At 45.1% G+C, this 26243-nt stretch overlaps 1 protein-coding gene and 1 long non-coding RNA gene across 2 annotated transcripts in view; one reads left to right on the top strand and one right to left on the bottom strand.

The window, feature by feature from the left end:
- The window catches only part of FER1L5 (fer-1 like family member 5), a 44504-nt gene extending 33248 nt beyond the window's left edge, over positions 1–11256 (bottom strand). The window contains exons 1-15 of the mRNA XM_078379689.1: positions 11172–11256; positions 10159–10214; positions 8808–8899; positions 8592–8700; positions 7796–7877; positions 7283–7413; positions 6526–6654; positions 5491–5553; positions 4186–4236; positions 3700–3730; positions 3218–3333; positions 2702–2825; positions 1588–1679; positions 690–758; positions 530–573 (exon numbers count right to left, since the gene is read on the bottom strand). Coding sequence (XP_078235815.1) covers positions 530–573; positions 690–758; positions 1588–1679; positions 2702–2825; positions 3218–3333; positions 3700–3730; positions 4186–4236; positions 5491–5553; positions 6526–6654; positions 7283–7413; positions 7796–7877; positions 8592–8700; positions 8808–8899; positions 10159–10214; positions 11172–11256 — 1274 coding nt within the window. The remainder of the gene's footprint in view (positions 1–529; positions 574–689; positions 759–1587; positions 1680–2701; positions 2826–3217; positions 3334–3699; positions 3731–4185; positions 4237–5490; positions 5554–6525; positions 6655–7282; positions 7414–7795; positions 7878–8591; positions 8701–8807; positions 8900–10158; positions 10215–11171) is intronic.
- A 1194-nt stretch (positions 11257–12450) lies between these two features.
- Positions 12451–18373, top strand: LOC140701868 (uncharacterized). The gene is made up of 2 exons (XR_012080860.2): positions 12451–12611; positions 18234–18373. It is a non-coding gene; the product is annotated as an uncharacterized LOC140701868 (long non-coding RNA).
- The last annotated feature ends 7870 nt before the right edge of the window (positions 18374–26243 follow it).

Here is a 26243-nt window from a genome sequence, read left to right as displayed (position 1 = left end):
TCCAGATCTCTGGAAGTTACCAAAATATAAGTGTTCATGTGTTTGTGTCCCCAGACAAGCTACAGACCCAGAAGCATCTGAGGGAATCTAACTTGCCATTCAAAATAATTCCACACACAACCCCACCAGGGAATTATTTAGGCCCTAAGAGGCTTTTTCTAAAAACAGGCAGTAATCACTTCCTATAACAGGCAGGAAAGGGAAGAGAAATTAGGTTTCAGCAGCAAATAATGTCCCTTAAAGCAGTGGTCCCCAACCTTGGGCCTCCAGATGCTCTTGGACTACAACTCCCAGAACCTTCACCACCACCTCTGCTGACCAGGATTTCTGAGAGTTGAAGTCCAAGAACATCTGGAGGCCCAAGGTTGGGGACCACTTCCTTAAAGTGTTCCGGGAGACATGATCTGCAATTTTTGTGCAAAATAAGATAAAATGGGGGAATTTGTGGTGTTTAGAAGGTACAGTCGGTGGGCCATACGTGGCCTGAGATCCCACACTGTCCACGGTGACTTCAGGCATCAGCACTCACCCATCAAGGATGACAAGTTTGATGAGGTCACACATGGAAGGCATCTACGAGGGAAAACATTCCAGTTAGGACCTCTGTCTGTGCAAACCAGCTGGCCACGGTCCCAAGGAGATCCCGCTGTTTCTCTCCGAACCCCAATTCCCGAGGGATGCCCCCTCACCTGCATGGGAAAGGACATCAGCTGGTTCCACATTGGGTTGGCATCTCCAAGCACGATTTTGGTCTTGAGCTGAGGAGGATGACCCGAGAAAGTGGTTGAGCAAAAACAATCATAATCATCATAATAAAAGGCCAGTTTGGACAGAGGCTGCTTTTTATAGATTGATCAGTCTGTCAGTCTGTCTGTCTATCTAAAATATTTGTAGGTAAAGGTAAAGGTTCCCTTTGACATTTAGTCCAGTCGTGTCTGACTCTAGGGCGCGGTGCTCATCCCCGTTTCCAAGCCGTAGAGCCAGCGTTTGTTCATAGACAGTTTCCATGGTCACGTGGCCAGTGCAACTAGACACGGAACGCCGTGACCTTCCCACCAAGGTGGTACCTATTTATCTACTCGCATTTTTACATGCTTTCAAACTGCTAGGTTGGCAGGAGCTGGGACAAGTGACGGGAGCTCCCTCCATAGCGTGGATTCGATCTTACGACTGCTGGTCTTCTGACCTTGCAGCACAGAGGCTTCTGCGGTTTAACCCACAGCGCCACCACGCCCCCTGCCTTAAATGAATGTATGAATGAACGTGTGTGTGTGTACTGGTCTTACTGGTATATGTGAGCTAGTGTTCCCTCCCACAAATTTGTAGACATCCTTCAGTCTCAAGAGACGAGGGTCACGTGCTCTGAAGGGAGGACTTGTAACAGCGTCTAGTGTGGCTGAGAAGGTCAGTTCAGGAGTGACCATCCCTTCCACCCTGAAGACAAATACCATCAGCCCCCTCTCCACAACAACAGAAAGGCTAAAAGTGTGGTTATAGTTCATTCATAGCAGATTCCACTCTCTTCCTTTAAGCAAAACAATTAAAAACAACAACACCAGATGATACTCGAGAATGCATTTTACCCACCGTTTTCCCGGCAAAATTAGCTTCCAGAGAAGGGTCAACCGAGGTGCCGGTGGGATCCTCCCTTCTGAAATAATCCACGCCTTCTTGCTGCACTGTTAAGGGAAAGAAAAGAGCCGTCTGGTGATATCACTCTCTGAAGAGGCAAAAAGACTGTGCCCGCCTTCGTGATGGAGTGTTTGGACACGGCTCTTCCCAAGTCTTAGGCCGTGTCCTTCAGACACCCCGAAAAGAGGGTGTGAGTGGCCCACTTCCACCCCATCTCTCCAGGAAGACCTTATTTGGGGGCGGGGGAGGCTTTTAGCATACTGTCATTAAATAAGGCCAAGGAGGGAGCTCTCCGAGGTGCTGAATCATATCCTCAAGCCAGTCTGTTGGAGAGCTTAACCCAAAAGGAGATAATAAGAATAAGAATTCTCGTGTGAAAGTCACTTGCCTTCTCTGGATCAAACTACATCCTGTATATATTTTCAAAGACCTAAAATCAGACTGCAAGAGAGGTCCACAGCTCCTACTAGGCACCAGCCATGGCCAAAAAAGTGCCTTGGATATGTGTTGGACTACATCTCCCATGATGCCTGGCCAGCCTATACCTGTAGGCTGGGATAACAGAAGTTGTAGTCCATCATATCTGGAGAGTAAAGGCTGATGTACATGCATAGCTCATTTTCATCACCACAAAACAGGCTCGGGAAAGGTTGGTTGATTGATTTTTCTCTTCCCTAAAACATGTTTTTGGCTGGAGACACGGCAGAGGTAAGTGAGCGGTAGATGAAGTATAAGAAATAAAAGAGAGAATGTCGTCTTTTGGACTTTGGCTCCCAGAATCCTGCATCTAGAATGGCCAGTGGAATTCTAGAGGTTGTCATTAACAAACAAACAAACAAAAAGGAATGTTCATGTCTGGAAATAAATAAGAACACCATAGAAAGTTCAGCCCTTTCATCTTGTATTCAGCTATCAGAAAAATGGTTGTCTGGCTCCAGTCTGATGACACGTGGCTGGAAACACAGAATGGAAAGACTCCCCTTCCACCACCGGGGTCTCTCTTTGGGTTTGCATTGCCACGGATTTTCATGGCCGGACGAAAACAAATAGGATGGACTGGAGGGCTTACTTTGAGGCACGTCCTGGGCTTGGTATATATAGAGCTGGAGCGTAGCCATGCGGGCTGCAGGCATTGCTGCTAACTGTAGGATGCTGGTCGTGGAATCACTAGCCTCTGCAAGCTGGTCAGTATCCTGGAGAAGGAAAAGATGAAACAATAAATAAATTTCAGAGCAGAAAGCTCGCGGCTCTGCAGTTCATATCTCACCCCAGAAGAGAGGACACCCATGTTCCAATTCTGATATTACACACACTCTGTACGTTCCTCTTGCAGCCACTGAAAAACCAACACAAAACCCTTATGTTTCGTGTGCAGAGGGCTGACCTACAGCCACATGTGGGTCCCACAGGTCTACTTTTAGAGGCTCTGGCCCCCTCCCATTCCCCCACCCCACTGGAAGGGAAGAGCTAAAGCCTTTAGGAACAAAATTTCCATTTTTAAGCAGATTGCAGCTGCCTCCATGTTTAAGGTCCCTAAATCTGGTGTGGCTTTTTGCATGTTGACCCCCCCCCCCAGTTTCTTTACCGGTGCATGGTCTCCAGCTCCTAAGACGACGAGGTTGACTTTCACGTAACCCCTTAGTCCAGCATTGAGATTTGCTGGATGATAGAGGCTTAGCCATTTGGAAAGCAGCGCGTGACCTAGGGAAAGGAAATGAGAACATATAGTATTCAGAGCTGCCGCCATGCCCCCCTACTGTACAGCCAGTCCCTGATCGGTTGGACTAGTGTATATAAAATCCCTGACTGGCCCTATGACTAATCCAAAAGGGAGGAAAAGCAGCAGGCATAAATCTAAAGTTGTTGATTTAACAGAAGCCATCGGATGTATGTGTGTTTTTGGTGAGCATAGAGTACATTTTTAAGGAAAAAAATTGAATGTTTATAGAATATCACAGTGGAGCCGGAAAGAAGGAGAGGAAGAGGAATAAAAGGTGGAGGGGGGCAGAATGGACAATCTATGAAGAGGACCCTCAGAAAGCTGCAACTAGCTTTCAGTGAACATACCTGGGGATTCATAGACAAGCCCAATCTCAATCTGCAAAGAGAGTAATGAGGAAGAGTTAATTGCCAAAGAAAAAAGGAGGCAGCGACCAAGAGACAAAATATAGGAGCGATTCAAAATGATGATGGAGACCTTTGGATTACAAATGGCAGTCGCTTAAGCCCTGCCTCAATGAGGGGTGTTTACTGATGGAGTGGATAAAGAGGAATTTCGGAAACTGGCACTGCTTGTTAAGCTGCTAGGAAACTCTGCCTGATGCTGGAGGAAGGGAGGAAACCATGGAATGCCAAGTCTTCGTGAACCACTGGGATTTTTATTTTTTAAACCACCCACTGGTTCTTGTCTTAGAGATCCAGACCAACGACCCCAGGATGGCTTAGGGTCCACTGGGTTTGACCGCAATGCACAGAGAAGCGCCGGAAGGATCCAGGGCAGAGGGTGGCCTAGCAGCTCCTCCACAGGTATCCAACAAACGAGCACCTCCTCACCTTGAAGACGCCAATGAGGGAATCAGCTCTTATTGCCTTGGAATTCAGGACCTGGAAAATGAACAGTGACCACACCTGACGTGCGTGCCCCTCAAAAACATTCCTTCCGCTATCAGGGTATGTGCATTTTCTCACCTCAAGGGCTGCTTATGGTATGGCTAGAAAACATGGGGCTTTGTATCCTGTCCGCCTGTGCAGGCAGGCATTCTTCCCATACCCACATCTCAGGAGACTCCGATGGGGAGGCTTAAACCTCCCCTCCCTGCCTGACGAAATCTAGGGATTGGTCGGGTGGCCGGGATAAGGGTGGTCACCTTTCTTCTCCCATGGTGATCGCAACCAAGTCTGTCACTCAAGTAAGGTAAATGATGAACCTGGCTGTACCATTGCAGGAGTCGAAAGTGGTCTGCCCCCTGTCACATTCCACAGAATCCGGCTGGAATCCTTGCCGCTAACGGTTTTGCTGCGGCCCTGAGTTTTCCTCCTGCGACCTGGAGGATCCTCATCCAGGTGAAGGAGAAAGAACGGGCCTGCCCTGGCTTGGTGGCCTACAAGTTGCCCACCTTTTCTGTCTGCAAGAGTATATCCACAAGTCTTTGAAAGAGACTCTATATAATATAGACACACATGTAGTCTTGAAACAGGACAGGGTCTGAGGCCATGTCCACTCACTCCTGGATTATTAGACCTTTTCTGTTTTGATTTCTCTTTATTTCACTGAAATCTTCTCTGGGAATTCAACTGCACACAGGTGTGAGTTGTACCTTACAACTGCAACCTCTCTTTAAAGCCCAGGACCTTTTTCAGAACTTAAGGGCATTCACGGCTGCCAAGGCGGAAGCTGGCACAGCAGCCTGACCAGTTGCTGGTCTTACAAGACTGGGCACACAGGTAACCAGAATCCGAACCAGGCAGCTCCCTCTTAGATCGGCGTCTGGTTTGGGTTGCTTGCGGCCACTGTTGACTTCGGGTTTTCTTACGTGGCTGCTCTCCGTGGGTCTTGCTCCTCTACCTCAGTGGTTCCCAAAATTGGGTCCCCAGATGTTCTTGGCCTAAAACTTCCAGAACCCTTCAACACTAGCTGTGCTGGCCGGGATTTCTGGGAGTTGTAGTCCAAGCACACCCCAAAGTTGAGAAGCACCGCTTTGCCTGTTGGATGCTCCCTGGGCCTCACTCTGCCTGGCTTCCCAGGTATCAAAATTGCCTACATAACTGGTTGCTTGTCTGCCATGTGAAAAGAGACAAGTCTCTTAAAGTAGATTCTAATGTCAAGGAAGTGCAAAGATTTATGTATTTCTTGCTTACTTGTATGGTAATGTACTGATCAAAAAGTCTAAGAGGCGTCTCGTTGAAGTTCTGGACAAATACCTAAGGAAAAGAGAATGAAAGAGAGCAAAGGGTTAGGGCCCAAACCTGTGATCAGATGAAAACTTTGCAGTGATGAAAATACTGTAATCTGTTGAGACCGCCAAGAAATTAAAGAAAACTCATTCAAGTAATCATCAACCTTGTTCTAGTATGGAAACTCTTTAGCTACCTATGACATTTGAGCTACTGAAAGGAATGGAAAGTCAATTTTGTTTGTTACAGGCTAAAATTCATGATTAGAAAAAGTTTAAGACTTTGTTTCTTTATTCAGTGTCCCAACAAGGATACATTAAAATTCCGCCCCCCCCCGACTAAAAATGGGGTTTAAACTGGCCATCACTGCTTAAGCAGCTGAAGTTCTACCTGAGGAATTCGGTATGGAGAGCCTGTTTCATTTGCAGTTTTGATTCCCAGGGCTTGATTTCAAAATAAGGCAAAGAACAAGTTCTGTAACTCTTGGAAGGCCACTCCAGTCAGCGCGGACGCTACTGAGCAGGTGAGCAAAAAGCCTGCCTTGGCATGAGGGAGAATCCTGTGCTGGTTTTCTAAGGGTCTGAAAGAGTTTGTTTGGTTGCTGTTCTGGACCAGAAAGGCTTTGAATAGGGTCCCATTAATTCCACTGTTGCATGGGCTTAAGAAGGCTGACTTTCCCCTTCGGATACTCCACTATCGTATCTTCCGCTGCACCTTTGTGGTTATCCGGCTACCATTTCTAGAGAACCAACAGAAAGAAATCTGTCCCTGTTGTTCTCTGCCCAGAAATGAACAAGTCTAGAAACCTGTTTGCTCTAGTGATCAATGTGTTTCACAGGAATTAGCAATAGGCCTTGGTAAATCACTTTTAGCAGATCGGCCCCTCTGGGTCCTTTTAGGTGCTGCTAGTTGAGAATTCATTTGAAAGGAAAGCCCTTTTTAACCAAACAGAGTGTTAGCAGAGGTTGCTTAGAAGCGAAATGCCATTGGAATGCCAACCTCATTATAGTAAGGGTTGTTCCCCAGTTTGATTCGCGTCCTGAACACGTGATCCCCGATGCAGACCTTGACCACGGGCTTGATGTTGTTTTCTTGCAGCTGCCGGCACTCAAGGATAGCAACTCTGACCTGCAAAGGGAGGAGAGACGGCATGAGGGACTTTGTGAGCGTCTTGGGCGATGCAGCCTTAGAGTCAAAGATGACACTTAATTACTGCTTGGTTCAGGGGAGGAACAGGCAAGGTGTAGGTGGGTTGTCAGTCTATAACTACACTCACACCCCTAACCATTATTGCTAGAAGTATGCACATATGGGGGTGGGGCTGTCATTTTCGGATTACTATAGCTGCCTGGGAAATTTTAGAGGTTATTTTCCAGAAACTGAAATCTCTAGTTATTTCAGTTTATGTACCTTTCCCACATTTTTATAGCCCCCAGGTCTGAGGCTGGAAAGAGAATTAGGAGAATTAAATTACAATTTTGGGATCATAATTCCTAGAAATCAGGATTCTGAGATTTATAATTTGTGAATTAGCTTTTCCCAGATGTAAGGGAACCTGAGCAATTTTGGGCTCACGAGGTATGGTGGGTGGACAGACGTTTAATTACAGAGGTGTGAAAATACCTCTTCTCTCCAAACCCACCTTGGGAACGTCCCCTGAAATCTAAGAAACATCTTCTGAGAGAGAGCTTTTTTATTATCCCAGAATTAAGACTGCTCCGTGAATTTTTAACCCGGGGAGCCTAGGGTGCATTACCTGGAAGAGTTGCTTCTTGTTTACAAGCACTTTCTTGGGCGTCAGGGTGGGCACCTCAGACACCCCGGTCTGCTGTGGGGAAGCAGCCAGATTGTCCAGGGTCGAATCCTTGGCAAAGACGGGACAGCAAACTGGAAAAGATCGCAAGAGAAACAGCTCTGCAGCCTGGAATGCCGAGAGGTTCTCTTACAGCTCCTTTCTGGAAACAGCAGGAGCTCTGTCAGGAAGGGGGGGCTAAAGAGAGGCAAGCCTTCAACCAAAGCTGGCAAGGATGAGGATCTTTCGTGTGGCCTCCCTGTTGCCTAACCCGACTTTCTAACACTGGGTGGGGATATGAAAGTGGGAGGCAGAGGCGGCTCCAGACATGAAATGAAGAAAGACTAGGACAAAATGGTGACCTTCTCATGAATTTCCAGTGCCAAGCTTCCTAGACTACTCTGACACAAAGGTAACCTCTTATGGACTAGAAACCTACCAGGGGCCACCAGCCCAAAGCAGTAATTTGCCACTTACTGAATTTCCCCAAATCATGTTTTCTTCCAGGAATAATTTGAGGTTCAGGAGGCGAGAAGGAGATCCTCACTGTGATGGTGCACTGAAATACAGAGGGACAGGAAAAAAAACTGAATTTACGTGGAGATAAAGGTAAGGAAGCTGATGGCCTCACCCTGGACCTCTGAAAGATTGCTGACCAAAAATAGATTAGCCTGGCCTGCTGGTTTTCAGAAACCAGCGGGCATAGTTTTTCCCAGCGAAGGAATCAGAGCCGTCATCTGCAAATACCGGTATATCAATACACAGATCAAAACACAAATAGAGGGATGATGGGGGTGGGGGTTGATCATGGCAGCAGGAGCTACCACTGCTGATCTGTAAACTCAAAGCAAACCAAATAAATTCACATCTGCCTTAAAAATCCCTCTAAAATAAGAGCTCTCCCAGTAAGAATCATCGCAAGGAAACCAGCTGGAATTTTTATGTATATTGAGTGTCATTTCTTCTTCATTTCTTTCCAATCAGTCGAAGGGCATCAACTGTCTTTCTTGCATGCAATGTGGGTAGATGCTGATGGCTAGTGTAAGATCTTCCATACCTGAGTCTTGGTCTGCTTCTATCTACCCCCATGGCCCCCGAGCCTGGGTCACCAGTTGTTCTTGGACTACAACTCCCAGAAATCCTGGCCAGCAGAGTTAGTGGTGAAGGCTTCTGGGAGTTTTAGTTCAAGAACATCTGAGGACCCAAGGTGGACTTCTGATCGACATCTAGATATTAAAGCTGCCCCCAGAAAGGTACTGCCTTCCTGTCTTACGCCGGTGGGCTTCAACTCTTCATCCCGCAGAGCCTGGTTCCTCACGGTGATCATAGCATTGGGTTTTTCAACAGTTCCTGCCAGGGATATGTTGGCTGAGCCGAAATGTCTACAGGGAAGAAGACATGGAGAAGACAAAGCAATGGATGATACGATTCAACCCAACAGAGGTTTGCATTCCACTAGGAAAAAGCACACTGCCCTTTGCCAGCTCACCTGGCTTTCGTTTTAATGTTCCATTCACGGAGCTGGACCGTGGCAAAAGATTCACTATCCAGAAGTTCATCATCCAGGTACCAGAGGAGGGTCTGTATGGTAAGCAAGAAGAGCAGCTGGTACGGACAGATGGATGGATGGATGGATGGATGGATGGATGGATGGATGGATGGATGGATGGATGGATGGATGGATGGATGGATGGATGGATGGATGGATGGATGGATGGATGGATGGATGGATTTAGCAACATGACCCAACAGTTACAGAATATGGCTCTGATCAACAATACACTCACATTCTATTTTTGCTTCTTGGTTAAAACTGCATTAATCTAAGGCAGCTGTTTCTCAAACAGATAATTCTGTTCGTTGATTCCAGCAGGCGTGATAAAAATAAAGCAAACAAAATCAGAATCAAGAGGATGGCACCCCAAAGAGGGTTAAAGCCCCCTTTCACTCTTCTGTCCTGCTTCTCCTTTCTCTTTTTCTTACCCACACGGTGCCGATTCTTGCCAGACGTCTAACTCTGAACCGGCTTGAGGGATCGCACCCTAGAGCCGTGATTCCCCACCTTGGGCCCCCAGATGTTCTTGGGTGAAGACTCCCAGAAGCCTTCACCACCAGCTGTGCTGGCCAGGATCCCTAGAACTGCCATTCCTATTTATTTATTTAAAAGATCTTTATCCCACCTTTCTCCTTAAAAAGACCCAAGGTTGAGAACCACTGCCGTGAGGCATGTCACTGTGTAATAAGGTCGACAACTGAGACCTGAGTCTCCAGGCACTGCCTGAGTGAGGAACATAGAAAGTGGGAGACAAAATTTGATTTTTTTGGTGGTGTGAGCTGCCTTTAAAGCTTGGGGAGCCTTTCCCGTCCGTTTCCAGCGGGCACCAGGGCTCACTGGCTTAGCACGAAGGGCTTTGTGTTGGGTTCTTTCTTCGCCCATCCCTTGCCTGTCCCTACTCCTGTGACGACACAGGGGCCTCTCTGGGTCTTCACAGAGACACCCCGCTCAGTGTTAGAGGTTGGCCTTGAAATGTTAGAGGATCAGATGCTGCTGACTTTGGGGGGGAAATGTCTGCTTGGGCTCAAACTGGGGCTTCGATCAGGTTCTATATTTTCTTTACCATATCCCTAAGCTATGTGGAGGGGGGACTGTTGTGTACACTGGGACACCCACCCAACAAGTCCTTCTGGCTTAGGGAGTCAGGTGACCCTAAAGGGCCAATCATGGGTCGTTGTAAGAGTCGAAGGAAGCTGATGCCCAAAGGGTCAACCGCTTCCTTTCAAAGTTGGCCAACTGCGATCCTTGTCCTGAAAGAGACCATTTGCAGGCTTGGGGTGCTTACCTCATTCCAAACAGGGGCCTGCTCCTTTTGAATCACCCTCGTGTCCCTTACTACCTCTAGGAGAAATAAAGCAGAAATAGAAAGATAAAGCAAAGAGCTCCATTCTCCTGTTTCACTGTTCTCTAAATCAGGGAAATCACCGCCCCTTCAAATGATGGCACAACCCTTCATTGAAGTCAACTTGGCCTCTGGGCTTGATTCAGTCACAGACTTTAAACATCTCAGTGGCTGAAATCTATTGAGTTCCAACTAGAGTAAGATAAAGGTAAAGGTTCCCCTTGACATTTAGTCCAGTCGTCTCCGACTCTAGGGCACGGTGCTCATCCCCGTCTCCAAGCCATAGAGCCAGCGTTTGTCTGAAGACAGTATCCATGGTCACATGGCCAGTGCGACTAGACATGGAACGCTGTGACCTTCCCACCGAGGTGGTCCCTATTTATCTACGCATATTTTTACATGCTTTTGAACTGCTAGGTTGGCTGGAGCTGGGATGAGCGGCAGGAGCTCACTCCGTAGCATGGATTTGATCTTACAACCGCTGGTCTTCCAACCCTGTAGCACAGAGGCTTCTGCGGTTTAACCCACAGCGCCACCACTTCCCTTTCCAACTAGAGTAGGTCCATTGAATCAATGGAATTTGCAGAAGAGTTGACTCACTAAATTCTCACTGACTCCATGGGCCTACTCAGGTTGTGATTTACTACTTGACTCCAGACAAGATGGATCAATAAATAATGGACTTTGAAGTGGTATCGCCAGATCTTGGGTAAGTTATTATTTTTTTTTAATGCAAGTCCAAAATGCCAACAGAGGCATTCTGGCAGGGTGACTCTCGGAGATGTCAAACGAGTAACTTTTCTAAGCTGGGCACAAATCTCAACCCAACTCCCATACGCCGTTGTTCAGATAAAAAACGAGATCCAGAAGTATTAATACTTTAGAAGATGGATAGGGTATCTCCCTGACCAGAATCTATTTTTTCTAAAACAGGTGAAGTTTCTTTGCTACTTTACCTCTGAAGGAGCCGGTCACATACGTGTCCGGGTGATCAGCATTTTCAGGCGGTATGTGAGCAGAAAGGATAACGACACGCAACATCTTTGCTTCTCCTCAGCTTTTTTGCAAAGTCAGTTTATGAAAAAAATTAACTGGGAGCCTTTTCTGTTCTCCTCTTAAACCCCTTATAATCACTTTAAATCTGATACTCTCTCTCTCTCAGCAGTTGGCTAATGAGCGCAACAGATCACCTACAGTGGTTAATACCAAAGTCTCCTCTGAGTTTTCCTCACAGAATTCCCAGTTCAAAGGGAACTTGACTTCTTCTAGAGCATGTAAGTACTGTAGAATTAACGTAGGTTGACCTCATAAAGTAAACAGCAGGCAGAGCTTCTAAAATGTGATGTCATAATGCCCAAGGCAGGAAAAGTCAGAACAGAACGAATGAACGATGGAAGTAACTGAGATCATTCTAATCCCTAGTTAATAAGCTTTTGGTGTAGGATAAATTATTCTAATTGGTCACGTAATTCATCCATGTGATAATGCAGTAGACACAGGGCGTGGGACAGTAACATATTTTCTCTCTACCTTGGAGTCGTGAGGTCACTGTGAACATCTGAAGAGGCCAGCCACAGAGACTCGCGAAACGTCAGGAAGAACAATCTTCAGAACACGGCCAAAGAGCCCGAACAACCCACAACAACCATTATATATTGTTGTCGGTACCAGTTGCCTGAGAGTCTGTGTTGTGTAGCAGAAATGGTGTCAGAGCAGGCCTCAGGAGACCGGGGTTCAAATCCTTGCTCGCCCATGGAAATGCGATGGTGACGGTGGCAAACGAACATCTCCCTGAACATCTCCTGTCCATCAGAAACCGCATCAGGGTCACCCTACGTTGGGAGCAACTTATTAACAGATAGCACCTTGGGGCCTTTTGAGAAGAAAGGCGGGGTAAAAATATTTTAATTAAATAAATAAAAATAGCAGAAACACTGGTTCCCATGCCCGCTTGGGGGAGCTGTAGTTCAAAAGAGCAATTTTTAAAAGTTGTGATCAGGATTCTGACTCCAACAAGGAAGCTAAATGGCCCCCTTACTCTTTCCACTCTTGGGGGAGCCCTAATTGGGACATTACGAAGGGAGTAAACCCAATGATGGTGGTGGCCTCCTTCGTCACACCGTTATACTGGCAATTTCCCAACTCCTGGACAGGCATAGCGTTCAAAATAAGAATGGAAAAATACTCGTAAAATGTGTTGTTCTTGTTGAGCTAGGATGTCTTGACAGGATCGGACACGTCAAGGGAAAATTTCAAAGCCCCACAAGATTAAAAGCATAGCACCCAGAAACTGCAAGAATGGAAGGAGTGGTTGATGGCTGAAAAAGACACAAGCAACCTGCTCGATGCCTCAAATCTGAAACCAAGCAGCAGAGATTTCATTTTGGACAATTCGGGTAAGTGGGCAAATGGTATAATTTTGTGCAGACATGGGCACTTTTGTGCAAAACCTAGTTTGGTGCCCGTCCCAGAACCCTATCAAGACAGCTTGGACATTCCTAACTATTTTCCCCATCAAGAGGGGAAATATTATAGTTCTTCATCCTCCGTGGAAGGTGAGGATTCTGTACTATGGTAGATTCTGTACCCATCCCTCAGAATCTACATGGGAAATTAGAACATCTGCTCTTGTTTTGTGTGGCCACAAGATGTCCTTCCTTGTTAGTTGAGTCCTGTGATGGGAACACAGCCAGAGAATGTAGGTAAATTTCTCTGCTTTGTGTTATGAGTGTCATCATCATCATCATCATCTTAGAACGGCAGAGCTGGAAGGGACCCTCTGGATCACCGAGTCCATTCTCTGTCAAAGAGGCACCGTGGGGGGAATCAAACTGCCAACCTCTGGCTCCGCAGCCAGGTGCCTTAAACCACTGAGCCATCCAGCTGTTCATCTTCCTCAAGGACCCATGGGAGTTGTGGTCCCAAGAGTCCAGCACTCAGGGGTCTCTACGCTCATGAAAAGGGGAGGATATATACTTATTTTGGAGCAGAGAAGAACAAGACAAAGCTGTCTCTAAGGCTGACCCTTAGGAATGACCAGTCCCATTCATTACCCAAAGGCACAGGAGAACATCTCAGCAGAGTCTGCTTTCATCATATTTATTCCAAGGCCCACATAGAACTTCCTACAATAGACACAAGACAGTTTCCGGGCAGAAGTTAGACTCCTTGGAGTGTTAAAAGATGTCTGTTTGTCCTAGCTTGTCTCGCATTACAGGGTCCTTTGTCTTGTGATGGGTCATCAGAGAGTAGATTATAGGCTTAATGTGCAAGTCTGACTGCTCTGGCATGAAGATCTGAAAGAACTCTGTTGCTGAAGGAAAACACACCACTTGCTTCCAAACACTGTCCAAATGTCTTGTCTACCTTGAACCACATACACATTTTCCTGGAAGTCAGTCCCACTTCATAAAATGGGCTTACTTCCGATGAACCTGGCAGCTGTAGCTGAACTATGCACTCGAGCAAACCCCTTATTCTGAAAGTCACATCTCAGGACTCAATGGCATCTGTCACAAAACCAGTCTCTTAGTAAGCTGCATGCAGTTTGATAGGTAGAAAATGCTGCTAAAACATCCAGTGCCTTTAAATACGTTGCTATGATTAAATTTCGATCTAAGCCCCTTTGTGTCCAGTGATCTTGTCCTCTTAAATTCTGTATTTAATTTTAAAAATAGTCCAGTTCCAACTGGGAACATCTTCAGACAGCGACACTTTGGCTTAGCGGAAATGCAAATATGATTAGCCGCAGAAGCGCACCGCTTCGGATGTCACCGCGGTGTCACCAGGCGAGGAAAGCAAACAAAAAGAATAAAGTTTAATGCCACTGCGAACACTGTTAATGCGAAAGTCTGTTAAAGTTACAGGGCAGGTATAAAATGTTGTGCCTGGAAATGTGGAGTAAAAGATGAGGACAAATACAGGTTCAGAAAGACTTCTGCTGAGATATTTAATGAATGTACATTAGTGGTCCCCGAAGGCATATTTGTTAAAAATCGACCCTGACCTGATTCTTTTATACAGAGAGAGAGAGAGACTGATAAATAAATATATAGATATGCAGATACGTAGCTAAAGAAGATTAGGCCGACTTTGTATACTGTACAATAATTAAATTAGGAAAAAAAAACATCTGGGTATCTAAATATCTGCAGGTGTAGAAACATACAGAGAGGTGGACAAGACCCATTGCTGGACTTGGAGGGCTCCAATCTGTTCCCATGGCCCTCCCCATATTTTTTCTTAATATTTTTAAATTGAGGTCATCCTCCCTTCCTTTACTGGTGGCAGGGAGCAATGGTCACTACTAGTTTGGCTGCTCCTAAACCTAGCAATTCCAAGTGTAGTGTAGTGGATCGAGTAATGGACTAGGACTTGGGAAAACAAGGTTTGAATGCTCACAAGGTCATGGAAACTCACTGGTAAAACCACTCCTTAAATATCTCATTTACCTTGAAACCCTTATGAGGGTCTCTATAAGAACACACACGTACAAGCCTAAAATAATTTGTGGGGGGAGAAGGAGGACCTGGGGCAAATTGATCCATTTCAGTAGATATTGAGGTGAGGGATATATGTGGTCCATATGTCACATTTTATCTGTTTCTCATATACAGTGGGGTCTCTACTTAAGAACTTAATCCGTATTGGAAGGTGGTTCTCAAGCTGAAAAATTCTTATGTTGAATCTGCATTTCCCATAGGAATGCATTGAAAACCATTTAATCCGTATCTGCTCTTTTCCGTCCATAGAAACTACAGTGGAACCTCTACTTAAGAACTTAATCCGTTTTGGAATGGTGTTCTTAAGTTGAAACGTTCTTAAGTTGAAGCAAAATTTCCCATAGGAATGGACTGAAAACCAATTAATCCGTTCTGGCTGGTTTTTTTGTTATGTAGAAGTGCGTTCGAACATTGGTTAATACGTACTCTACCACTAGGGGGAGAATTTTTTTTAACCTAAGATGACCTAAGGTTAAAAAAAGAGCAGGAAAGGTTTTTTTTCCTGTTCTTATCTTGGATTTCTGTTCTCAAGTAGAAGCAAAACTTATCAAATGGAGCTGTTCTTAAGTTGGATTGTTCTTAAGTAGAGACGTTCTTAAGTAGAGACCCCACTGTAGATGGTGTCTATACTTGAGTCAAAAGATCATGGCATTCAAAAGGCTGAGTTATTCTGGGACACGTGTCTGTAAAACTCAGAAAATGAGAACAGATATAAACAGATTACACCCTTTTCTTATCTTGCATAAATCTCATTTTTCTCCCCACAGGCATATCTTAAACCTCCTGGACCACTAGTGTTTGGTCACCTCTTAGGCCCACACTCTCTTTGTGCTATTGTGGAGGTTGATGCTCTTGAGGATGCTGAGTTTCCACCACAAATGTTTCTGCTGCCATACAATGGGTTGCCCCAAGAAGAATCTCCGCACTTATTTGCTCCACTTGTCCTAAGGAGAAAGGAAGCATGTTAGGAGAGTGGCTTAAAGCTGAGGGTAAAAAAATAGATGCGTGCCCATTACGTGATTTGCAGAAGTCCTCCCCCCACAGAGGTGAAAGAGTTTGTTTGTCGCAGCACGCGATTTTCCTCACTTCTGTATCTTGCATTTATCAGGGTTTGTTTCGGATTGGTCGTTGAAAGGTAAACATAGTTTGGATTTCTGAGTTTAACTGCTGAGGCAACGTATTTCTGAGGGTTTCCTGTTGTAGAAGGGATACTGGGTTAGCTGGAGGGAATGCATATTCTCCTCAACTTAGAGATGGGCAAAAGTGTGGCTCTCCAGAACACCTCTTGTGCTGTGTTCGAATTTCCTGAGTTGCATATCAGACACCTCAAAACTCCCTCCTCCCCAAAAGGTGGCCAGGTCAGCAGCATCCTCACATGTAGGTTTTTGGGGACAAAACCTCAGAGACTTATTGGGGATAGATCTTTGTGATGTTATTTTAATGTCTCAAAAGCAAAGTGGGAAGAGGTAGACAGGAAGACAGCAACCAGACAGGCCCGAACCACAACAGTAATCCTACTTCTCCTCAGATGATTGGTCTCTCTCTGCCTGGAGAAGCACGACAGTTCCCTGAGACTCCGAAGAAGGAGGAGCCCTTTTCCTTGGCCTTTTACAACTTCTCTTTCTCAGTTCCTAAATCTGCCAGTCATTCGTCTCCAACTGCACATTTTTGTTGCAGCGCGAAGCTGGGTCACCCATTAATGCAAACTCAAGTGCGGCTTGAGATGATTCAGCCGCCCGCTGCCGAGTGGAAAAGAGAGATAATTGTAGCAGGAACCTAAATTATATATTTGGCACTTTATCCCGTTAGACATTTATGTTGAAAAGTCTCCCGTGTGGGTTGTGGGTCTTTTTTTAAGAAGAAAAGTATCAAGCTTATGATCCAAGAAAGCATCTATGCCTTTTTGAGACCAGCAGGGTGCCAAAATGCTTATAGCGGAGCAGTGCTCCCCTGCTGTTCCAGAACCCGGGCTTCGTTTTTGTCTGAATTCTAATTGTATGGATTGAGGTCTCCGAGCACCACTTAACATTCCATAATGACGCCTCACAAAGGGCCAAGGGTAATTGTCTGTCTGGGTTTTTAAATCTCTGCAAGAGCTCCCCTAAAGCTGTAGCAATAGTACAGAGGTAGGAAGGGCCCGCTTCTTGAGAACGAGCGGTGTCTCTTTGAGAATCCCATATTCCGACACTAGCTGGATGGGCGCCTTGGGAAACTCACAGCTGCTGCTATTTCCCGTCTCCCCATCCAGCGATAACCCCCCAAAAAAACAACAACCCTGAGGGGCTCGTGGCCCCCCGCATCATCTTTGAGAAGGACAAGCTACGGGTGTCAGCAAGTTGCAACAAAACCTGGGGATAGGGCATGTCACAGGCAAGTCACCTGGCTGCCAGGGTGCAATCTTGACCCATTAGCTTTGCAAAAGACCTGCCTTGGGAGAAGAATCGTTGGCTCGTCTCATCTAAGCTCCATCAAGGGGCATACCTTTGATGAAGGTGCCTAATCCTTTAAAATGGAGAAAGTTTCCTCCACATCCAATCCTGGGGCTGTTTTTTTGTGGGGTTTTTTTTGACTACCATAACCATCAGCCATGGCTAGCACACATAATGCTAAAGGATGATGGGAGCTGCAGTCCAACAGTATCCGGAGGACCACACACTTATTATTATTTATTACAAACACATATTATGTATTACTATATGTTATGTTTTATTATATTGCATATTTTTATATTGCATAGTTTATATATTATGTGTTATGTACTATTGTATAAGATGTAATATATGACACATAATATGTAATATCCCATAAGTCAGAATTGACTTGACAGTGCATAATTATTATAGATTGCTAAGTTTAGTGATTTAGGTCTTTGGCCGTGGAGCCAGAGGTTGGGAGTTTGATTCCCCACTGGGCCTCCTACAAGTAGAGCCAGCCGGGGTAGCCTTGGGCCAGCTGCAAACAGTCCCAGGGACCCCCCCCCCCAGTGGAAGGGAAAGGTCAACCACTGCTGAGTACTGTACACTCTACCTGGAAAACCCTGAAAGGGGTTGCTGAAAGTCAGAACTGACTTAATGGCACATCATTTTTACTATTACATATCCAAGGTGCAGTATCATCATTGGCAAGTAGGGGGCACTAGAAATATCTCCTTGTCTTTTTCTAGTCTAACAGGACAGAGCGATGCATGGCCAGCCTTAACATATCCTTTTTGTGATTAGAGCATCAACGGTGATAATAGTAATGTGAAAATAATGTTCCAAAGTCTGATGGTTACAAAAGTTTAGGGTGGGGAAATGCTGGGAATATGGCAGGAGAGGTTTTAATTTTCCCTCACCTGCTATTGTCCCAGCCCTCCATGCCAAGCCTTTTTAGAGCTTTAAAAAGAATTTGGCCAGCACAGAATTTGGAAGCAACTAATTACAAATACATAGTTATTTGTAATTCATCATCTTACCCAGTAGATAACTTCAGTGCTTTTGTACTATAATTTCTAGATACTTTTATGCTTACTTACAGGACTGTGGCTTCAGTGAACACCGGAGGAATGAAAATTTCCGGCTGCTGTGGTATCTGAGCCACCAGTTTCCACTCTGAGCTGTAACTATTTTTTAATAGCTAATATTAAAGGCCCTGGGAAGACCTTTTCTTTTACAGTCTGCACGTCTCAAGTCTTTTGTTCAATCCGGCTCCTCCTGCATTAAAGACCTTTCAATTTTCCCTGTAAATCCCTTCAATCCTCTGCCTAGCAATACTATAAGGCACAACAGAGCATTTAAGCCCGGAGGATCTGCAAGTCAGAGATGCCGTAAAATGGAGAGGAAAATAAGTTTATTATACCTGGAAGCTGGAGGCTGACTCCAACATGGGAGGTTGAGGGAAATGTTTTCTTTCTTTCTTTCTTTCTTTCTTTCTTTCTTTCTTTCTTTCTTTCTTTCTTTCTTTCTTTCTTTCTTTCTTTCTTTCTTTCTTCCTTCCTTCCTTCCTTCCTTCCTTCCTTCCTTCCTTCCTTCCTTCCTTCCTTCCTTCCTTCCTTCTTGCTTTCTTGCTTTCTTTCTTTTGAGGGTGAATGGCTGCATGTTAAGGGGTTGAGGTGGTCCAAGCTATTTTGCAGAGGTAAACACAACTCTTCCTCCCCACCTTCGGCCCCACTGCCTGGTCTCAAGTCAAGGGGCATAGTACTCAAATTATTCTGGCCTGAGGTAAAACATCCCACAAATATGTTTCCCCATTTCTGGCAATAACAATGCAATTACTGTATAACAAAATAAAATTAATGGGTTGCTGCCTTCTCGTGACATTCCATCTGAGATGCCCGCTTGCCTCACCCTGTCTAACAGTAGGGCCGGTCACACAGAGACGAGATGGAAAGGTAAACTTACAGTACCGTCCTGCAGTTCTTTATTCAGCCCGCAGCACTACTGTATTTCATTCACTGGCAATAAGTTTCCTTGAACCCAGAAGAATTTACTTCTGTGAAAACTGCAGCCCACAGAAGGAACAGCTAAGTTCCTTGAGTGAGGAGGAAAAACACTTGAGTGAGGAGGAAAAAACACTTTTTGTGGTTAACATGGTGATGTAGTCCTATTGAATTAAGATATAAAGTGGCCTTTGGGGTGATTTGAGCTGTTTGTTTCTGATACAGGGCAAGTATTTGTGCATGCTAAAGTGGCGTATGAAGGACAAGTGTGGTTTTTTTTTTTTAAATAATTATTAGCAAATGCTTTGAGATGTCTGCCGTACATAAAGAAGAAACCTCTTTATGAGCAAGGAATAAAGCTACATAAGCAGTGTCTCGGGCATAAAACAGAAAGAAAAATAAAAAAAATTAGAAAGGCAAAAATGTTGTGGCACCTTAAAGACTATATTTCAATGTGAACTTTCCTGGACAAGTCCATTCCTCAGAGAGCAACGGGCGCCCTGCTTTGCTTTTCTGCTTCTTTAATAACGCAGCGGTAGGAAAATTCAGACATGTTCACAAGTTCTGTTCTCGCCATAGCAGGAAAGATGGTGTCCCTGGAATGATTCATTCAGTGTTCTGACTGTAATTGGAGGATCAGTAACTCGGATGTTTCTGCTCTTCCTTTGTAGTCACCCTGAAGTTTTGGTTTCCAACCTGAGGTCCCCAAAGGTTCTTGGACTACATCTCCCAGAAGCCTCCACCACTAGCTGTGCTGGCCAGGATTTATGGGAGTCGTAGTCCAAGAACATCTGGGCTACCCAAGGTTGGGAATCACAGTCTGACCCTCTGTCCCCACTATACCAGTGGTTCCCAACATCTGGGCTACCCAAGGTTGGGAACCTCTGTCTTAAGCAGATGCCATATCTTTGATGTTTTCTTTCCCCATTTATATCATCTGATCTAAGAGATCAAGACAATGATCTCCGAGGAGCTGGTTCCTCATGGACCACTGTCATAATCCCTTTTTGCACTTAAATTGGAGATTTGGCCATTTCTATCCTTTGTCCACTCAAATATCGATAGAATATGCAAAGAACGCAGGAAAGTAGATTGGGGCTTTCTTTTGTCCCTGCGGTGATTTCAGACGGTTCTTCTCGGACTTTGTTTAATCTGTTCATTTGCAATGGAAAACAACAGCAACGACAAGTCAAAAACATGTCTTTTCCTTCGGAGGGCTCCACAGCACAAAGGAAACACATCCGCCTGTATGACATAATAAAAATGTTCTTCTTATGAATTTCCCACCGTCATGTGGTGATGGAGAGGTTGCTAGCTACCATCCTCTGGAGCTGCTCATAGCTGCTTTTTCAGAGCTTGGGGGGAAAAGTTACTTTTTAAGTTGTCAGGATCAGGCTTCCAGTTGTTATCATATATTTTTAAAAAACTTCTAAAACTTCTATACCATATGTACCAAAAAAAGAAAAGAAAAGACAGAGCCCCTCTTACATGACAAATATCACACCTTGTTTAGCCTCCAAGTTAGACAGGCATCTTGCTTTCTGGGTGCATCAGAAAGAAACATCCCGTCCTCGGCTGGTTTCTGGGGCTTTCGCGCGTGCCCTGCTTTGAACAGAGTTAATATTCACGGAACATCCTGTTTTTCCCGGCTGGGTAGCTGGTTGGAGTGATTAAAATTCAAACCCTGGCCTTTCCGTGTGCTGGCAAGGGTAGACGCAGCTGGCGGTTCAGTAGAAGAGTCTCATTATCCTTTACCTGGGGTGAGGGCTGTGAAAGAAAGGGACCTCATCCACTCTCCAGACACACACACACTGTCTTCAGCATCCTGAGTGCAGAATCTCCCACTTGGCAGGCTGGGGGATTCTGGGTGATGTAGTCCAGAGGCACACGTGAACTTTTTTTTTTTTGTCGCAGTCCATCTTAGCTAGGAATTGACTCAACTTTCACAAACGTCTTCCTGTTTGGGCTGAGAGAAAAGCTGAGATTAGATAGATAGATAGATAGATAGATAGATAGATAGATAGATAGATAGATAGATAGATAGATAGATAGATAGACAGACAGACAGACAGACAGACAGACAGACAGACAGATAGATAGATAGATAGATAGATAGATAGATAGATAGATAGATAGATAGATAGATAGATAGATAGATAGATAGATAGATAGATAGATAGATAGATAAAAACGAAAATGTGGGAGAAGACGAAATGACTCAGATGAGATTTATTCGTTCAGGGCTTTGACTTTGTATATTCAGCCATTTTGGTGCTAGGGTTAAGATAGCCAGCTCCCCACTTCTGACAAGTTCTTTGTCACTGTCACTACAGGAAGAGGGGTGCAACGTGGCTCTCTTCACATGGAGAGGAAAGGGATCTGCTGAATTTGGGCAGTCTAAATAAGGGGAAATGTCATTTTGGTTTCCTTTTAATTATTTGCACAAATACACAGATCCCATACTGACAGTGGAAAGAACCTGAGGTTCTTAAAAGCAAAGCAAAGTGTGCTGCTTATATACTGCCCCATAGTGATTACAGCACTCTCTGGGCGGTCTTACAGTTTTAATGTTACAGGCTACACACACTGTCCCCACCACCACCAGTGAGCTGGGCACTAAATTTACTGACCTCAGAAGGATGGGAAGGTGAGTCAACCTTGAGCCGGCTACCTGAGCCCGTTCAAACTCAGTTCGTGAGCAGAGCCTTGACTGAAGAACTGCAGTTTAACCACCGCGCCATGAGGGTCCTTAACAATGTTTGCATGCAGGGGTTTCATGTTTAACAAGGCTGAGTTGTTACATATTCACTTCTTAAAATTCTGTCTCCGTGTCCCTGCTGGGAAACAGTAGTTCAAAAACAGCAACTTTTGAAGCTCCGATTAAAATCCTGGCCTTTAAAAAAATGGAAGGAAGAATAAAACATCCATGTGAAGTCTGAAGATGGCACTTTTTCTGTTACAAATGTCAGATTTTCTGTGGTTGAGAAGACAGAAGAACTGCAGGGAAACTAGGTTGGAGGTTTTTTTGCAGCCTTGTATGCTGCTGTTAATAGGTTGGGCTGGGAGGGACCTTTTTGGGCTAGGATGACTGTCAATCTATCAGCCATAACCAATCATTCCTTCCCTGTCTCTGATTTCCAAGACAGCCCCACCTCTCTGCAGAGAGCGTTTTTTCCCTCTCTAGAGATCCCTGACATCTGCTAGTGAAAGCAGTCACGTTTGTGCTGTTCCTTTTGCTGTCTGATCTGTTCAATTGTAAGTAGTAAAAACTTTCATCTTATTTTTTACTATTAATGTCTCAGAGTGAGCTATGAAGACTGCAAATATCAGTTGATGAGAAAAAGGAGGGGACTATACTCTGGAGGACTTGAAGCTATTCTGCTCCGTGGATCCCTGCACTTTTGCTGCGCAGCGAGAGGAATTTAAACAAAAATTCAACACTCTGCAACAAAAGATAGGATGGTAAAAATGGGATAAACACGGCAGCTGGGCACCAGAATTTGGCCAAGAATGCTCAATGAAAAGCCATGCCAACTGAGAGAGTCCTGATTTTAAAAACAACAACAACAACTTCACACCTCACTTGGTGTAGTTTTTGAAGGTAAGCACTTGACATGGCCACTTCTTCTGAAGCCACCCTTATTTCTGTTCTTTTAAAAAGTAGCTTGAGGCCAAGAAATTTCCTTCCCTTTTATTTCCACCAGGTCCCCCTTTTATGGGAACAGGAGCTGGGCCAGGAAAAGAGGGCACCTCGAAGACTTCTTCTGGCCACATCCAGAGACGTGCTGATCGGGGCCCTCGCACATGGAGAACCTCCGGTTCACAAGCCTGTTCTTGGTTTCCTCAGTGAGTAAGCTGGTCTTCCCAGGAGCCAAAACATGGCAGGTTTTGTGCTGTCAGCCTCAATTTCGAGGCTGCTGTCACCACCCTGTCCTGCCTCACCACATCCTCTTGATAGTTCCAGCACAAAATGAGATATCGAGCCTTGGTTCTCAGCGGGCGTTCTTGCAATCTCTGACGTTCAGCTGGCTGACGCTGGAGCCCCATACGGCGCTAACAATCCTTGGCTAAGAGACCTCAGATGCCATTTAAATCTCAGTTCCTGGGAAGAAATCTATTCCCCGCTGTTTCATGCCATTAAGGTACCCCACTCTGAGACTTCTGTGGACCTCTAGCTACTTATCTCTGCCTCGTATGCTTTTATTTCTGCATAATTATTCTTTTCGTTAAAATGCCAGGTGTTTCTCCAGCCAGTGGGGCTTACGGGTTTACATTGTTTTATTCATGATTTATACGTGGGCTAAGGCAGAGGTCTTAAAAACATCAGCTTTCTCTTTCTGCTGGGTTTATTGGCAACCCGTTTTGGAACAACCCACCGCTTCTGTGCCCTCATTTTCGAGCCAAGGATGACCGCAAGGCTCCATGGCTTTTCTCAAATGGACTTTGTAAAAAGCTTCAATGTGGAAAGGGAACGAAGAGGAGAGAAAGTTTTCGGCAGAAAGGTCGGGCAAGGCAATCACCCAGCAGAACTGTGATTGATCACAGCCAGGAAGTCTCTTTGTTTTAATTAATTTTGTAAATGCTCTCAACACATTCAATAGCAGGAGTGTTCTGATCAATCAATCAATCAATCAATCAATCAATCAATCAATCCATCCATCCATCCATCCATCCATCCATCCATCCATCCATCCATCCATCCATCCATCCATCCATCCATCCATCCAAAAGAAAAAGAAAAGAAAAAAAGCAGAATTTATTTATTTATTTATTTATTTATTTATTTATTTATTTATTTATTTATTTATTTATTTATTTATTTATTTTATACCCCACCTATCTGGTCATTGCGGCCACTCTAGGTGGCTTCCAAACAAATAAAAATAACATATAAATAAATGTGAAGCAGAATAAACCATGAAGGCTGCACAGGCAAAAAATTAATATTCCAAGAAGGCATACATTTCCTCGCCTTTCTTATCATTATTATTACTGTATTTTTCCATGTATAAGACTATACTTTTGCCTAAAATCTTAAAAAGTGAGGGTCGTCTTATACACGGAATTAAGCTGAGAAGAGAACAAAAAGAAGTGGAGGGGAAAGCATGGATCAAAGTGATCCTGCATGGCTTTGATCCCTGCTTTCCCCTCCACTTGCTAAGCCCCACTTAGATTTCTTAATTTTGAGTTAGAAAAATGGCAGTGTCTTATACATGGGGGTGTCTTATACATGGAAAAATACAGTGTTTTAAATGCAATAAACATTTTATGTCATGTTTCGAGAGGCAAAGCGCTGCCGAAACACTCCCCAAATAGGCCTTGCAAGGTTTTCGTTTTGATCCACCTCTGTTGGATTTTAGAGAAGCCGCCTTCCTGGGTCTGGAAACCTGCACAAAGACGGATGGGATGGCCAGACCAGGAAAGGTCTTCAAAGCATGCAAGCTTGTGCCTTAAAAGCCATCTGTTTGTTGGTACTGTGGTGGGAGGCAGGGCAAGCTGTCCTCCAATTTACTAGCACTAAAGCTACTTAAGGTTTTGCCTTCGTGGAAAAGAGGGAACACGAGAGGCTGGAAAAGGTGGCTGGTATGGGGAGAGGTTTCAAAGGGCCGGCACTTTAGAAGCAATGATCAAAGCAGAACTAGGAAGGCATGGCCATTTCCCTTGAATTGCAAGGTCAAAGAAGTCCTTCTTGCACCACTTTCTTTTCCCTCCCGTCCATTACGGATGAATCTTGCTCCGTCCGTCTGCTACCACTTATGATTGCATTCTTTTTGATTTCGTTTCTGAAGCTCTGGATGGAGAACCGAGGACCAGGTCAGACCACCCTGGGCCTGGCAGCCCCTGGAAGCTGCTCACAGGAGCTTCCCGGAGCGGCGATGCACCTTTGAAACAGAGGTCCCACTTTTAAAAATCAAAGGGAAACGAAACGAAAGTTTTGTGCTTCTTCTTAATTGCTGCCGCAGTGTTGGAGAGGCTTTGAAAGTTTGTGTGTGTGTTTTTTTTAAAAGTGCTTTCAAAGTATCGCTGATACGCTGTGTCTGTGAGCAGGAGCCTCGTGGCGTAGTGGTGAGAATGCAGTCCTGCAGTCAGAGACTCTGCTCATGGTATGAGTTTGATCCCTATGCACTCAGGTAGCTGGGTCGAGGTTGGCTCAACCTTCTGTCCTTAGGAGGTTGGTAAGGTGACTAGCCAGCTCAACAGTGGGGATCCAAAATCCATCCAGGTAGGCATTGATCAAGGGCATGCTGGCTTCCAATGGTGTGCTGGAAAAAGGAAGAAGACAGGCCGTCTCCAACCCAGACCAAATGGTGGGACAAATGACCATTTGATTTTACACCGTTGTATTCTTGCTTCATCGACATTTGTGTCCAATCCTGGTTGTACTGTTTCTCTTTTTTCCCCATGAGTTGGAATGTTTTTTAATTGCAAAAGAGGGCCAGAACAGGTAGGTAGGTAGGCAGGCAGGCAGGCAGGCAGGCAGGCAGGCAGGCAGGCAGGCAGGCAGGCAGGCAGGAAGGAAGGAAGGAAGGAAGGAAGGAAGGAAGGAAGGAAGGAAAATGTGCACAAAAAACCTCTAACCCAGTCAAGAAAAATAATCTTTGGAGGTGTTCATTCTCACCTGCTTAGAACAAAGTGAAGATTGATGCCTTTACCCCAGTACGTGACTCATGGTTTCCATTTGGGCAGAGCGGTCCTCTCTAAGACGTTAGCAAGCTGATGTCACATTGACTGCATCCATCAAACACCCTTGCCTGCTGGAACGACATGAGTCAGGAGGTTCTTCATTAGCTGTGAGGACAAATCCATGCCGCCAGCCGGCGTCGCAGCTTTCCTGGAATGCTATGAGAAGGACACCTGCACAATTTAATGCAAAATAAATCTATGGGCGAGCCCGCGGTTGGGATCTCTGTCGTTCTTGGAGTTCTGGAGCGGGAAAGCAAATGCAGGGGAAACACTAGTCGTGTAACTGGAGTTCTTCTGGCGGGGAACCGAGCTGTCAGGTGGGGTCCCATCACTGCCTCATCAGAGTGACGTCTCTGGCAGGCAGGCAGCCTGGACTCAGTTAATACTGAACACTGCTTTTCACGTTGTTGCTCTCATAACTGCGA

The sequence above is a fragment of the Pogona vitticeps genome, chromosome 8, assembly GCF_051106095.1.
Source record: "Pogona vitticeps strain Pit_001003342236 chromosome 8, PviZW2.1, whole genome shotgun sequence".
Taxonomy (NCBI): domain Eukaryota; kingdom Metazoa; phylum Chordata; class Lepidosauria; order Squamata; family Agamidae; genus Pogona; species Pogona vitticeps.
Note: the sequence above shows the minus strand (reverse complement) of the source record. Positions and strands in the feature narration are given on the sequence as shown.